This window comes from Monodelphis domestica, chromosome 5, assembly GCF_027887165.1.
Source record: "Monodelphis domestica isolate mMonDom1 chromosome 5, mMonDom1.pri, whole genome shotgun sequence".
NCBI lineage: Eukaryota > Metazoa > Chordata > Mammalia > Didelphimorphia > Didelphidae > Monodelphis > Monodelphis domestica.
In genome coordinates, this window is record NC_077231.1 from 282,637 (window position 1) to 295,562 (window position 12,926).

At 40.0% G+C, this 12,926-nt stretch overlaps 1 protein-coding gene across 2 annotated transcripts in view; it reads left to right on the plus strand.

Annotated features, from left to right (window-relative positions):
• LOC100032444 (titin homolog) overlaps positions 1-12,926 on the plus strand; it is a 281,885-nt gene that overhangs the window by 5,171 nt on the left and 263,788 nt on the right. For both annotated transcript variants that reach the window (XM_056797347.1, XM_056797346.1), the window contains exons 4-6: positions 1,024-1,130; positions 4,911-5,054; positions 7,201-7,331. In XM_056797347.1, the coding sequence (XP_056653325.1) occupies positions 1,024-1,130; positions 4,911-5,054; positions 7,201-7,331 (382 nt within the window). The remainder of the gene's footprint in view (positions 1-1,023; positions 1,131-4,910; positions 5,055-7,200; positions 7,332-12,926) is intronic.

The following is a 12,926-nucleotide window of genomic DNA, read 5'->3' on the forward strand; positions in this document are numbered from 1 at the left end:
GGAGTATCCTGGAGCCCTGAGAAGGTTAGGGATTTCCCAGCTTTGCCCTTCCAGTGTAGGGATATCAGGGGCAGGCTGCACCATCAATGCCTTTTGGGCCAGCTGAATGTTCTTTGGCGGATGTAGGAGGTCTGCTCTTCAGAATTCCATACTTCCATTGGATATTTGCCTACAGTGCTTTACTCCATGTAGGTCTCTACTTGGGATATTAATTGGTCCTTTACATATTCCATGATTTTTTGCAAAATCTCTTAAAAATGTGTTCCTACCAAGTAAAAAATCTATGCAGACAGAATTTTCACAAGAGCCAATCCTGAAGTGTAGGGGGCTTTCCCCCACCCTTTGTCTTCAAGACTGCATCATTTCCTTTCCTAGAATTGCTGAACAAATCCTGGGTTTTAGGAAGAGGCTTCACTCTTGGTCACTGACAATTGAGAGAGAAAAAAGCTAAAGTAGTACACCTTAGGAGACGTGGGAGGAGATGAAAAAAGCCAGGAGAAGACCTTTCTTCCAGGCTTAACCCCCTGGAGGCCAGGCTTTCCCTACATTTCAGGCTGACCCCACTCAAGGGGAAGGGGCCAAGAGAACAGGTCACCTTTAAAGCCAATCAGCAGGGTTCTGAGGGAACAGGGTTGGTTGACTGATCATGAAACAAAGATAGCAATGGAGGAAGCCAGCCATGAAATGGGATGGGAGCAGCTCTTCCCTATTCTTGACTGCTGTCTCCTGACAACAGGCTATTAGCTGGATGGAATCCCAGAGCCTATCTAACCTCCTTCCCTCCTGTCACCTCAGAGGAAACTAAGGCTCAGAGAAGCAAAGGGATTGGCTTACAATCACCCAGAAAGTGCCTGAGAGGCAGTATTGACGCCCAGGTCGCTCCCTCCAAATTTCCATGTGTAGCCTACGTCTTTGACATGACCTTAGCGAGTTCACTAGATAGTCACCCAATGTCTTAAGCTGAATCCAAGTGTACAGACAATCCTTGCGTCCTCTAACAGTATCTTTAATACGATTTTGCAGCTTGGCCTCACACCACTTCTCTTGGCCGTTAAGAACCATCATGAAGCCATGGTCGATTTATTTTTAAAGAATGGAGCAAATGTCAATGCCAAAGATAATTCTAAAAGGTACTGTAATCAAAGGTTGCGATTAAAAAAAGTGTCTACAGGAAGAAGAACAACTTACATCATGAAATACTTCAGAAATAACAAAATTTACAGTTATTGTGAAAGGATGAAAATGTCAAATAATATTTCTCACAAAAAAGGAAAACTATTTTCTTTGACTGCCAAATTAGAAAAGCAGTTCATGTGAATATGCCATTCACTATTTCTTGGTCACTATTTTCAATCTGCCTTATTTGTCCATGGTATTGTATTCCTCCCATCCCTTTTCATCCTTTGTGATTATTCTCTTTGTTTTTCCACAAAGTCCTCACAGAAGATCCTGGCAATACACTGAAGCCTTCCCCTGATCCTTCTGAGTATCCTTTTGAATACTAGTACAGCGCTCATATTCTCTGGCTTTTATTTTCAATACAAATTGAGCTCATGTCTTTTTCTGTTACACATGTTGTTGATTATGTCTTTCATATCACGTATTATATTAAAATCATTTTTGCCTGAGCCTACTTATATTGATCATGCATTTCCCATGGCCTTTGTGACCATCAGAAATGTAAATGCTTCTCAGATCTCGTTTTTGGTTGTTCTGTTAAAAAAAAATTACTGTGACTCTATAGCTTAATTCGACATCAATGTGTTCAAAATAAGCTTTTGTAACAGTAGGATCACTGAGATCCTGTTGGATCTCCTTTCCCCAAAATTGTGAGCTCAATTCAATGTTCTTCTTCTGCCCATTCATGGATAAAATAATTGGGGTTGACACATTGAATTGCATGAAATCTGGAAAATACATGCATTTCATCTCCTTTCTCAAGTGGATTCAAAGACTAATCTCTTTTGCCTCCGTTTAGATTTCTGAAGAGCCTTTTTCATGTTCCAGGGCTTGATGCAATGAATTCAATGTGCCCTAAAATAGGATCATTTGGGAACCTGTGCCCTCATAAACAATCAATCCTCTATTTGGACTCTGTACAGAACATCCTACATAGCATTGGCACACGCTGTATGTGAGCATATCCCTCACTATTTACATCCAGCTTAATGTGGATACTTTCTCTTTGAACAAAATGGTATCTGTAGTTGTAATGTGTTATACAGAATCTGGTGTGGTTTTAACATTTCCATGGGAGACACATTTTTTGATATCACAAAAAAAATCCCCACCAAAAACACAAAACTGACTTAATCTTAACAGACAAAAATGACTGGTTGCCATTTTGCAATAATTTCAAAATTAGTTCGATGTGTTCTTTTAGACCATGAACTGACCAGAGAAAATGTCAAAATGAATGGCAAATGAGAAGAAAGTATAAACGCAGACTTTGGTCATAGTATCTGTAGCCTGTTGTGATTTAAACAAACTATATACTCCTCAGTATAGGAAATGGACATATCCATCACCCTAGTGATCACTAGTCCATGCCAAAGCCCTATCATAGACAGTGGATAGATGTAATTTCTCAGAAGTTTAATTAACACAAAACAACTGCCTCAGAGAAGGCCAAAAGAGCCCAGGAATTGCATTAGCTGGAAAATAGGATCTCCATGCTGAACAGCTATTGCAGCTGATTGCCTCAAGCTTGGCATACAACTGGCAAAAAATTCAGGAAAAAGATGGACGATCAAGACCAGTTTTTTTACAAGACTTAGAAACTTTGATGAGAAGCCTAAGCTCGAGTGCTTTTGTCTATGGATTGGGAAGAGTGTCAATGAGTGGAAATGAAATGGAGTAGAATTTCCAACATGTCTATACTGACCTATTTTCATTCATATCAGTTGTGAAAACATGAAGATTCACTCAGCTGAGTATCTGCTGTTCCCTGTGAATCAAGGGCAAGTGGAAGAGTTGCTAGAACTGACTCAGTACCAACAGAGAAAAATCCAGGAGAGGTCAAGCCCAATTATACAGATTTTTAAGAATAATTTTTAATGGCATTTGAAAGAAAGATTCCAAGAGTACAAAAGATCACTCTCTAATGATACACAAATATTCAAGAATAACAGATTGACTTTTCATTGAGCCGAGATTTCCAGAGATTTTTGTAGTATCTTTTGTGCCTTTGATTCTGAATATTAACTTATTAAAAATCCTATTTTAATAGATGTAAAAATATTGCCGACCATGAAAACCAGGAGTTTATGATTCCTAAAATTTCAATGTCACTCATAATCTATTGTCTACTCAAAATTACCCTGGTTCCTTTTGGGGCTTTTTCTTATTTTTTGGCCATAGATTGTTAGTAATGGAGAAGAAGATTAAGCAGTCGGTATTTCCACATGCTAGAAAGAGCTTCCCCGTCCTTCAAAAGCAATACCTTTACAAATATCCGTGATTTCACTATATGAGTCTATTCCTACATTCATTCGCCTTTAGAAGAGGTAACCTGTTTTAGCAGTTTTTACTAAGTAGTCTCGGGACATCCGGACTTCGCCCCATCTGACTGCTATGGCCACCAGGCTCCCTTGGGCAAAAAGCCCCAGAAGACACCTGTTTAGGTTAGTGTGAGTGTTCCTTCCAATGGTGCAACTCCTGCGCCATCTCAGATCTTCACCAACTGCCTCCATGAGCCCTCCTCAAAGCAACTCGTGCTCCCTCTCTGCTCAGAAATCTTTATTGAGGTTTGTCCTTCCACAGCACCGTCTATCTTTGTGTTCAAAGACTTATGTTTGTGACACGTACAAGAACTTGTTCTGGACAGCCAAAGGTCACTTCCATCTGGTGATGGGGCGTGGGGAGAGCAATTCAGTGGAGAGCATGGCCGAGAATACTGATGACTGATCGAATCCTTTTCAGAGAGCCTCTGCTTTCCTTTCAAGGCTAGCCAAGCAGGGAATCTGTATCATGTCCCAAACTGAAAGGCCTTCACTGTTGCACCGAAGTGGCTCCAACACACTCTCTTCTTGTCTATTAAAAAGCCTCCAATTATTAATCCCTGCTAAAACCCCCAAAGTACAAAAAACTCTGTCTGTCTGTCTGTCTGTCTCCCTCTCTTTCTCCCTCTCTCTGTCTCTCTGTCTGTCTGTCTGTCTGTCTGTCTGTCTCTCTCTCTCTCTCTCTCTCTCTCTCTCTCTCTCTCTCTCTCTCTCCTCTATCTCCCTCCCTCCCTCTCTCTCTCCCTCTCTCTCTCTTGCCCTCCCTCCCTCCCTCTATCTCTGATTCTCTCTCCCCCCTCTCTCTCTGTCTCTCTCTCCCTCCCTCTCTTTCCCTCTCTCTTTCTCTCTCTCTCTGTCTCTCTCCCTCCCTCTCTGTCTGTCTGTCTGTCTCTCTCTGTCTATCTCTCTCTCTCCCTCTCTCTCTTTCTCTGTCTCTGTCTATCTCTCTCCCTCCCTTTCTCCCCGTCTCTCTCTCCCTCCCCCCTCTCTATCTCTGTCTCTCTCTCTCTGTCTGTCTCCCTCCCTCTCTCCCCCCTTCTCTCTGTCTCTCTCTGTGTCTGTCTCTCTCTCTGTGTCTGTCTCTCTCCTTCTCTGTCTCTCTCTCTCTTTCTGTCTGTCTCCCTCCCTCTCTCTCTGTCTCTCTCTGTGTCTGTCTCTCTCTGTGTGTCTGTCTCTCTCCCTCTCTGTCTCTGTCTCAATCTCTTGTCTCATTTACCAATATTAATGCTGCTCATGAGCAGTAAGTTTTTCCATGCCTCACTACATGTTTGTGATCCACATACCTTATAACAGTAAAGGAAATGAGGAAATGATATATATATATATATTCATCATGAAACATCAAGGGAAATCTGATTCAATTTGACTTTTTAAAATTCTTAAATGCACACTGTTCCTTTGTTATTCCAGAACAGCTCTCATGATGGCCATTAGTAATAAATTTAATCCAACAAGCCTAGTCCAACTTATTCTTCAATATGATGTTGACCTCTCTTGCGAAGATGATTTCGGATGGACAATTAGAGACTACGTTCGTATCAGTAGTGTTAGAGGGTAAGTGCTAATATCATCCTATCTTTACATAATTTCATTGATTTTTCCATTCATGAAAGTTTTAAGCCACTAATATCAATTTAATACACATTTCTTAAGAATTATGCTTGAATTGTTCTTCAAAATGTCATAAGGCACTAAACCAAGGTAGCAATCATCTCATGTCTTTCCTGTTCATTATTTTTATGGCACCTGCATGTTAGGCAAATATCCAAAAAAAATCACAGAATCAACAACTACATCAAGTTAAATCCATGACTTGTTGGGGTTTTTATTTGGGGGGATGTTCATTGTGTTGTGCTGGATGTAGAATGATTTCATGAATATCAAGCAATTCATTTTTACTGAATCTCCACTCCTGTATTTGTGTTTAGCCTGCCTAATCCATTGAAATAGAAATAAAATGAATGTAGCAAAAGTAATAAAAGTGAACAGCAGATAAATTTCTAATTTACTTCTCAATTTCTTCTTCCAATTACTTCCCAAGAGTAAGTTGAACATGAAAGGAGACAACTATGGATCTTTGGCTGAGGATCTCATAATGGAACAGAGACCCAATCCTATGGGATGCATTGACTGCATCTCCTTTTTCTGGTTTCAAATGCTTCTTGATAGGTTTATGGTGATTAATCCACTAGTCCTTCCTTGTCATCATGAGAAGCAAAGTCAGATGAGTAAGAGGGATAGTCTCCTTTCATTGTCAATAGAATGCTTTCTGCTTGTGAAGGATTAGGAATGAAGAACTTTCCCATTAGACACAGCACATCATTGCAGATCTCTTACTTGTGCCTCAACTTTCTCTCTGCAATCTTGGGCCATCAGCTGTTTTTCCTCAGCACCTTCCATCTTGCGCTCAAAACTTGAAATGGCCCTTCAGATGTCCCTTGGGGCCCTAAGGTGTTTTTGTAAGTAACAGAGAGGAGATCCCTCCAGTTATTGGCCAATGAAGGCTCCTGGCTCACTGACAGACGATGCAAGATTCTATGGCATCATGTCAGCCAGCCTGCTCAGTCAGTTTGGCCTTCTGCACCAATCTGTGACTGAAGAGTCAGTGCCTGGAGTGAGTGGTGGCGTCAGTTGGTGTCTGGGTGAGAACAGAGGCATTTAGATCATTTTCCCTCTACACAACCAAAACTGAGTGGGGCTTTCATAGTTGCCTAATATTGTTACAGTCTGGTAAGCAGACTAAGGGATGCTAACAAACTGGGCAAATGGCAAAGTCAGATTATCCAAGTTCATAACAGGTTATAAATGGCAAGAGAGAGGGGGAAGGGTAGATTTAGGGAATCTGAGATCATTTTCAGAAATGCTGATGACAGCTGCCATTTTCATAGCTCTTTAAGGTTTTCCAATACTTTACATACATTTTGTTATTTCATCTTCACAAAAGTTGTACTGTTTAATGTCAGGTTAGGTTGGGAGAAGGATTACATGATGTCTCATATGCCATCATATGATTGGTAACTAAGAGATAAATTGTGAATACCAATAGGAAACATAAGAATTTCTAGGCAGGCAGTTTGCTACTGGGGAGTGTTGCATTTGGAGTCAGAGGACCAGGCTCTTGGGGAAATCATGCACCTCACTATATGCGTGTCTATGGACAATTCCCATCTTTACTTGGATTCAGTTACTTAATCTATTTTGAGACAGAGAAACAGACAGAGAGGGAGAGAGGGAGGGATGGAGAAAGAGGAGGGAGAGAGGAGAGAGAGAGAGAAGGAGAAAGAGGGACAGTGGGGGGAGAGAGAGAGGGAGGGGGCGGGAGGGAGAGAGATGGAGGGAAGGAGAGAGAGAGGGAGGGAGGGAGAGAGAAGAGAAGCGAGAAAGAGGGAGAGGGAGGGAGGGAGAGCGAAGGAGGGAAGGAGAGAGAGGGAAGGGGAGAAGAGAGAGAGGGAGGGAGAGAGGGAGGGAGGGGGAGAGAGAGAGAGAGAGACAGAGACAGAGAGAGAGAGAGAGAGAGAGATTAGATTATAACATTGTCACTTAGGTCTAAGAAATCTATATTGAATGTTTAGTTATGTCCTACAAAGTTTATCAAAGCAATTTTGTCGATAATCTGGTCTGGATATTTAAGACTTGGTGCATATAAGTTTTATCTTGGTTGCTATAGATCGCTTATCTTTATATTTTATTTCCTACATAGTCATCAAGAATTAGTTCTTCAGTATGTGAAGACTAAAGCTAATGAACTCTTCCCTGAAGTCAAAACCAGTAGTCCAGAACGGGCTTCTGATATTGGATTTACTTTGGGCAGACCTGCCTTGGACAAAAATGGTAGGACTGACAAACTTAAATAAATATGTAATTATAAATCTAATGAAGGATAGATTTTAAAATTGAAATGCTCATTTTTCTATTTGCATTTTATGCTTTTAAGTAATAGAATATTGATTTATTTTTACTTAATTTTTATTCTTGGAGTTTCATGATCTTGAAACTTTAAAAACAACCTGAAGATCTTTTCTATTATTAACACCTGCTTTATCTAAAAATTTATTCATGTAGACTATAATAACAAGTTTTAATTTTACATATCATTCTAAATATATTTGATGGAATAATGAAATTTCAAAAAAATTTTAATGTACTATATTTAGCTACGTTATTTCTGATTCTCTACTAGTGAAAAATAAATAATATACTTAAGGATCTCCTGTGAGTATAGTGCACACACATATACACACACAGAGAGATAAACTGGTCTTATATATGAATATATGAAGGTAGAATGATAAAACACCAAGAATAGATTCCTCGTACCATTCTGAAACTGTGAATTACTTATCCAAGCTTTGGAAATGTATACATTTGAAATGTTACGAAATTTTAAAATATTTATAAGAGTTTCTCTCCACAGATATTAAGGATGAAAAAAAAAAACCAAGGGGGTTAGGAGAACAAGGGAACAAAGAAGCAGATTTGAATAGTAATGCATATATCCCTAGATTTTCAATACATAATGGTGTCTGGGACAGAGATGGACTCCACACCAGAAGGAGACTATAAATGTGGAGCCAGAGGAAAAGATGCAAAGAGAGCAGCTTTATTGCTTTTAATCTAAAGCAGAGGGAATACCCCTCAAGCTAGGGAGCTCAAGAAATGCACAAGTATAAGGCTGTAGATCATCAATTTATAGGAGTCACAATTACACACTTTCCTTCTTATGTTCCCTCCCTTTCCCTTTGTGTGGTAATCTGGGTCCTTGGAACTCTGACTTACAGATTGAAAAACAATCACATTTTAATAATAATCACATGCTAGCATGCATACATATGCAACAAGAGAACATGGACATCCTTTGACTCTTTGGGTACTAAGAAAGATAAAGGATCTGCTTAAGCTGTAAATTCTCCTGGGGAAAGTGCTTTTGTTTTTCTTTTTGTTCCTTCTTTTGGGGTCTACATCACCCAAGACTTTTGGTATTCAAAACACCTTTGGAATTTAAATGAGGCAAAAAAAGTGGGGGCTTTCTAAAAAAGGGTTGTTTAGAGGAAAGGAAGGAAGAGGGAAAGTTTTCAGCTTAATGAGAGTTTTCAGGGGGAAGTTCTGATCTCTAACTGTTTGGGTTCTTTAAATTATTAGGATACAAACTTAAAGGAAAAACTAACAAGTCTTAAAACTCTTTTGAGGAAGACTGGTTATTCTGCCCCCCTCAGGCTGAAGGGACCAAAAGGATCTTTGTGTTAGAAATGGGGTAGGGACAGTCTGTTCGGGGGGGGGGGGGGGGTTACTAACTCTTGCTAGGGTCCTAAAATAATAGGGTTATATGGCAAATGGTACTCTGAGAATGACACATTTAATCTCCTCCCACACAATGGCAAACATGCTCTCCTCCAAAATGACCCAAAGGAAAACTTTATAACCTCTGGATCTGGTCAGTTGAATTTCTATAGAAGAGAAAGTATTTTCTAATTCAGTTTCTAACACCTCATCTTGCCAGCTTCCTGCAGTCTGGCCATTTGCAATCTTAATGACCCAGCTTGTAATAATAAAATAATCTGACTGATTTTTTTTACAAAGCAATTTTGCCCAATACCTAGTGAGAAAGTAAGGGTGAGCATTATGATTGTACCCATTTGAATGGTGTTAAAACAGAGAAGCAGAGGGCATAGATGAACTTCTCGTGCTCTCGGAGCAAAAAGGGAAAACTATCAAGTTTTTTTTGCTATATTACATACACTCTCTATCAGTAGCAAGATATGAGCTGTATAAACTCTTCCTACGGTGGAAGTTGGGAGAGAGAGAGCGAAAGCGAGAGCAAGAGCGAGAGCGAGAGTGAGAGTGGGGGGGGGGGGTTTAAGTGTATATTAGTGCTTGGAGCAGGAAAGGGGAGTCTGACAATTGGGGAGAGACAGACAGACAGACAGACAGACAGACAGACAGACAGACAGAGACAGAGAGAGACAGAGACAGAGCCAGAGAGAGACAGAGAGACAGACAGAGTGTGTGTGTCAGAGCAGAGACAGACAGACAGACAGTGAGATAGAGAGACACAGAGAGAGAAAGGAACAGAGAGACACAGAGAGAGAAAGAGACAGACAGAGTCAGAGCAGAGACAGAGAGAGACAGAGACAGAGAGAGAGAAACAGAGACAGAGAGAAAAAGAGAGACAGAGACAGACAGACAGAGAGAGAGGTTTTTAAGTGTATCTTAGTGTTTGGAGCAGGAGTCTGCCCACCCCACCCCATCCCCAGTCACGCAAATGAACAGAAAGGAAGGAGTTGTGAAAAAATGGAGACAGAATGCAACCTTTATGGTTTGTCCTGCCCAGGACGGGCCAGCATGCTCAGGTGAGGGACACGAGCTCGGCACTGGACCCGATGGACAGTTGAACTCCAAAAGTCGAAGAAATGAACACAATGCTCTTCTTCACTCAGCACCACCTGAGTGTTCCCTTTTCTTGATGGTTCTCCCTCTTCCTTATGCCTCCAAGATTCCCAGCACTTCCTGAATCCTGGGACTATTCCTCAATGATCGATTCGATTCGAGGTGGAGTCCCAGTCAAGGATGTACAGAAACATTCAAGAAGAAACATTCTTTGCCACATTTTCGTGTCAGCCCCATAGGCAGGCACTTTCTCAAGGGGAAGAGTCTGGGCTGAATTTTTCCAGTTTAACTGGGCTTTCAGGTTCTCTTTGGGGTCTGTCTCTCTTAATCTGGGTTTCTCAGGTCCCCTTTGAATTATTTATGGAGCCTCCTAACAGGCCTATTAGGATCCAACAACTAAGGAAAGGGAGATGGTTTGTTTAGCCACATTTGAAAAGAGCCCTAATTAGGATCATGAATTGTGGGAAACTCCCTGGGGAAAAGAATGGCTGTTTCTGCCAAGAGATATTTTATGGCTTTCTCTCTGAGACGGGTCTTTCAACCTCTCCCTGAAGGGCTCGTAGCTTCCACTGTTTCCTACTGGGAGATCCAGAAATATTGATCTGAAATGACTAGTATTGTTCCAATTGCTATGCTAGCTAGTGCATTGAGAATAATACACTGCTATTCCTCATTCCACACACTACTTCTGCCTAAAAAATGTCCATTCCCAATGAAAGGTTTTCAATTTCTCTAGCTGTTCAGGTGTCACTTATACACCTGAGAAATGAATCTCACTTTTACACTCGTAAAAATGGTATGTCTACATCTACATACAAGAAATAAGCAGCACTGAAGGGCAGAAAAAGAGAAGTTGTTCATCTACAAATCGTATATTTTTCTCATGTTAAATACATATACAATTTGAAGCTCAATTCTTTTAATTCTCAAGGCAATTTCTAATAAAACAATTATATCAAGTGAGCTCATTGAAGAGGTAATGTCTGTGAAGTTTATCAATGAAGAAAATTGTAATCTAGAAGACTGAATTAAATGTATGATGAGTGTGATTGAAGGAGTATGACTCATTAATGATGTAACTAGGCATAAATGTGTTCAAGGAAGATATCAGAATGTAGACACTGAATTCATGAAATACAAAGTAATCGTTAACATTTTCTACACAAGCCAAAATCCTAGTTCATATATAAATATATATTCATGTTAGGATTTTAAAAGCTTAATAGGATGAGGGAAATGACTAAGATGTAAATCTAGTTGTACTGATTTGCAACTATAAACTATATTTGCTTTCCTTAAAATATTCATCTGACATTCACTGACTTTGCCTTAATTTCTATTCACTAACAAATTGGTAAATTTTGTTATTTGATAGGTAAGTAATGGCACTGCTTAATCCACCATTTCAACTCAAAAAATGGTCATTTTCTTTTGAATCAGAAGAAGGAACGAACTATTACCATGAAACTCAAATCTTCATTGCTTTGGGGAAAAGTTGAGAGTGGCATGCAATATATATTTTCATGATAGTAAGATCCAACTATGTTTACTAAAGTGAGAACCTTTTTTCTTGAGTTTTACTCATAGTGAACACCTTGCAAAATGAATTTTCATACAAATTATCATGTCAAAGGGGAACCAAATTCTCTTGAAGACTGAATCTTCTAGAGCTCCACTCCTGGGACCCTAGTCATCTTCTAGTCATTAGCACTTCCTTGGGAGCAACCTCTTCCTTCCGTGCCCTTAGTTCTTTTGTCCTCTACTGTATATAGAAATTGTGAAGAACCTCAATTTTGTAAGAACAAAATTTGCAAAATTTTGGTACTTTAACAAACTGTAATGTTCTGGGGTTGAGCATTTCCTAGTTATTATACCGGTTACTTTGGTGTTTTAATTCAGGGTTATGGTAGAAAAGGCACAATTTATCCAAAACACTGGATTTAAAAAGACTTTTTATGCCCCCGAAAACTGATATACAATTTGCTTAAAGAAAGCAATCATAATTTCATAATAACAATCATAATCTCAACTCCTTGCATGACTTCATAGATAATACTGTGGTGGGAGAGCTTTGGGGTAAAAAAACCCAGGTTCAGGACAGGTACCCATTGCAAGAATGCAAGACTCCAAAACCCAGCTTAAAAATAAAAAGATAAATTAATTAATTTAAAAGTCATGTTGAAATGGACGGGAGACTGTGTGCAGGGGTTTATATATCGAGACAGTAACAAAATGAATATTTCCTTTCTATTTGGTCAATTCCAAACATTATTCCTTGGTTACAAAAATCATATTCTATTCCTCCCTCCTCCGGCCCTTCCTGTAACCAATGCACAATTCCACGGGGTATTACATGTGACCTTGATCAGAACCCATTTCCATGTTGTTGATGTCTGCACTAGGATGTTCATTTAGAGTCTACATCCCCAATGATATCCCCTGAACCTATTTAAGCAAGCAGTTGTTTTTCTTCCGTGTTTCTACTCCTACTGTGTTTCCTCTGGATGTGGGTAGTGACTTTTCTTGTAGGTTCCTACTAGTCGTTCAGGATCACTGCTTTGCCACTAATGAAGATGTCCATTACATTCGACTGTACCACAGTGTATCAGTCTCTGTGTACAATGTTCTCCTGGTTCTGCTCCTCTCCCTCTGCATCACTTCCTGGAGGTTGTTCCAGTCTCCATGGAATTCCTCCACTTTATTATTCCTTTGAGCACAATAGTATTCCATCACCAACAGATACCACATTGTGTTCAGCCATTCCCCAATCAAAGGGCATCCCCTCCTTTTCCAATTTTTGGCCACCACAAAGAGCGCAGCTATGAATGTTCTTGTACAAGTCTTCTTCCTTATGATCTCTTTGGGGTACAAACCCAGCAGTACTATGGCTGGATCAAAAGGCAGACAGACTTTTAGCGCCCTTTGGGCATAGTTCCAAATTGCCCGTCAGAATGGTTGGATCAATTCACAACTCCACTTGCAGTGAATTAATGTCCCAACTTTGCTACATTCCCTCCAGCATTCATTACTTTCCTTTGCTAT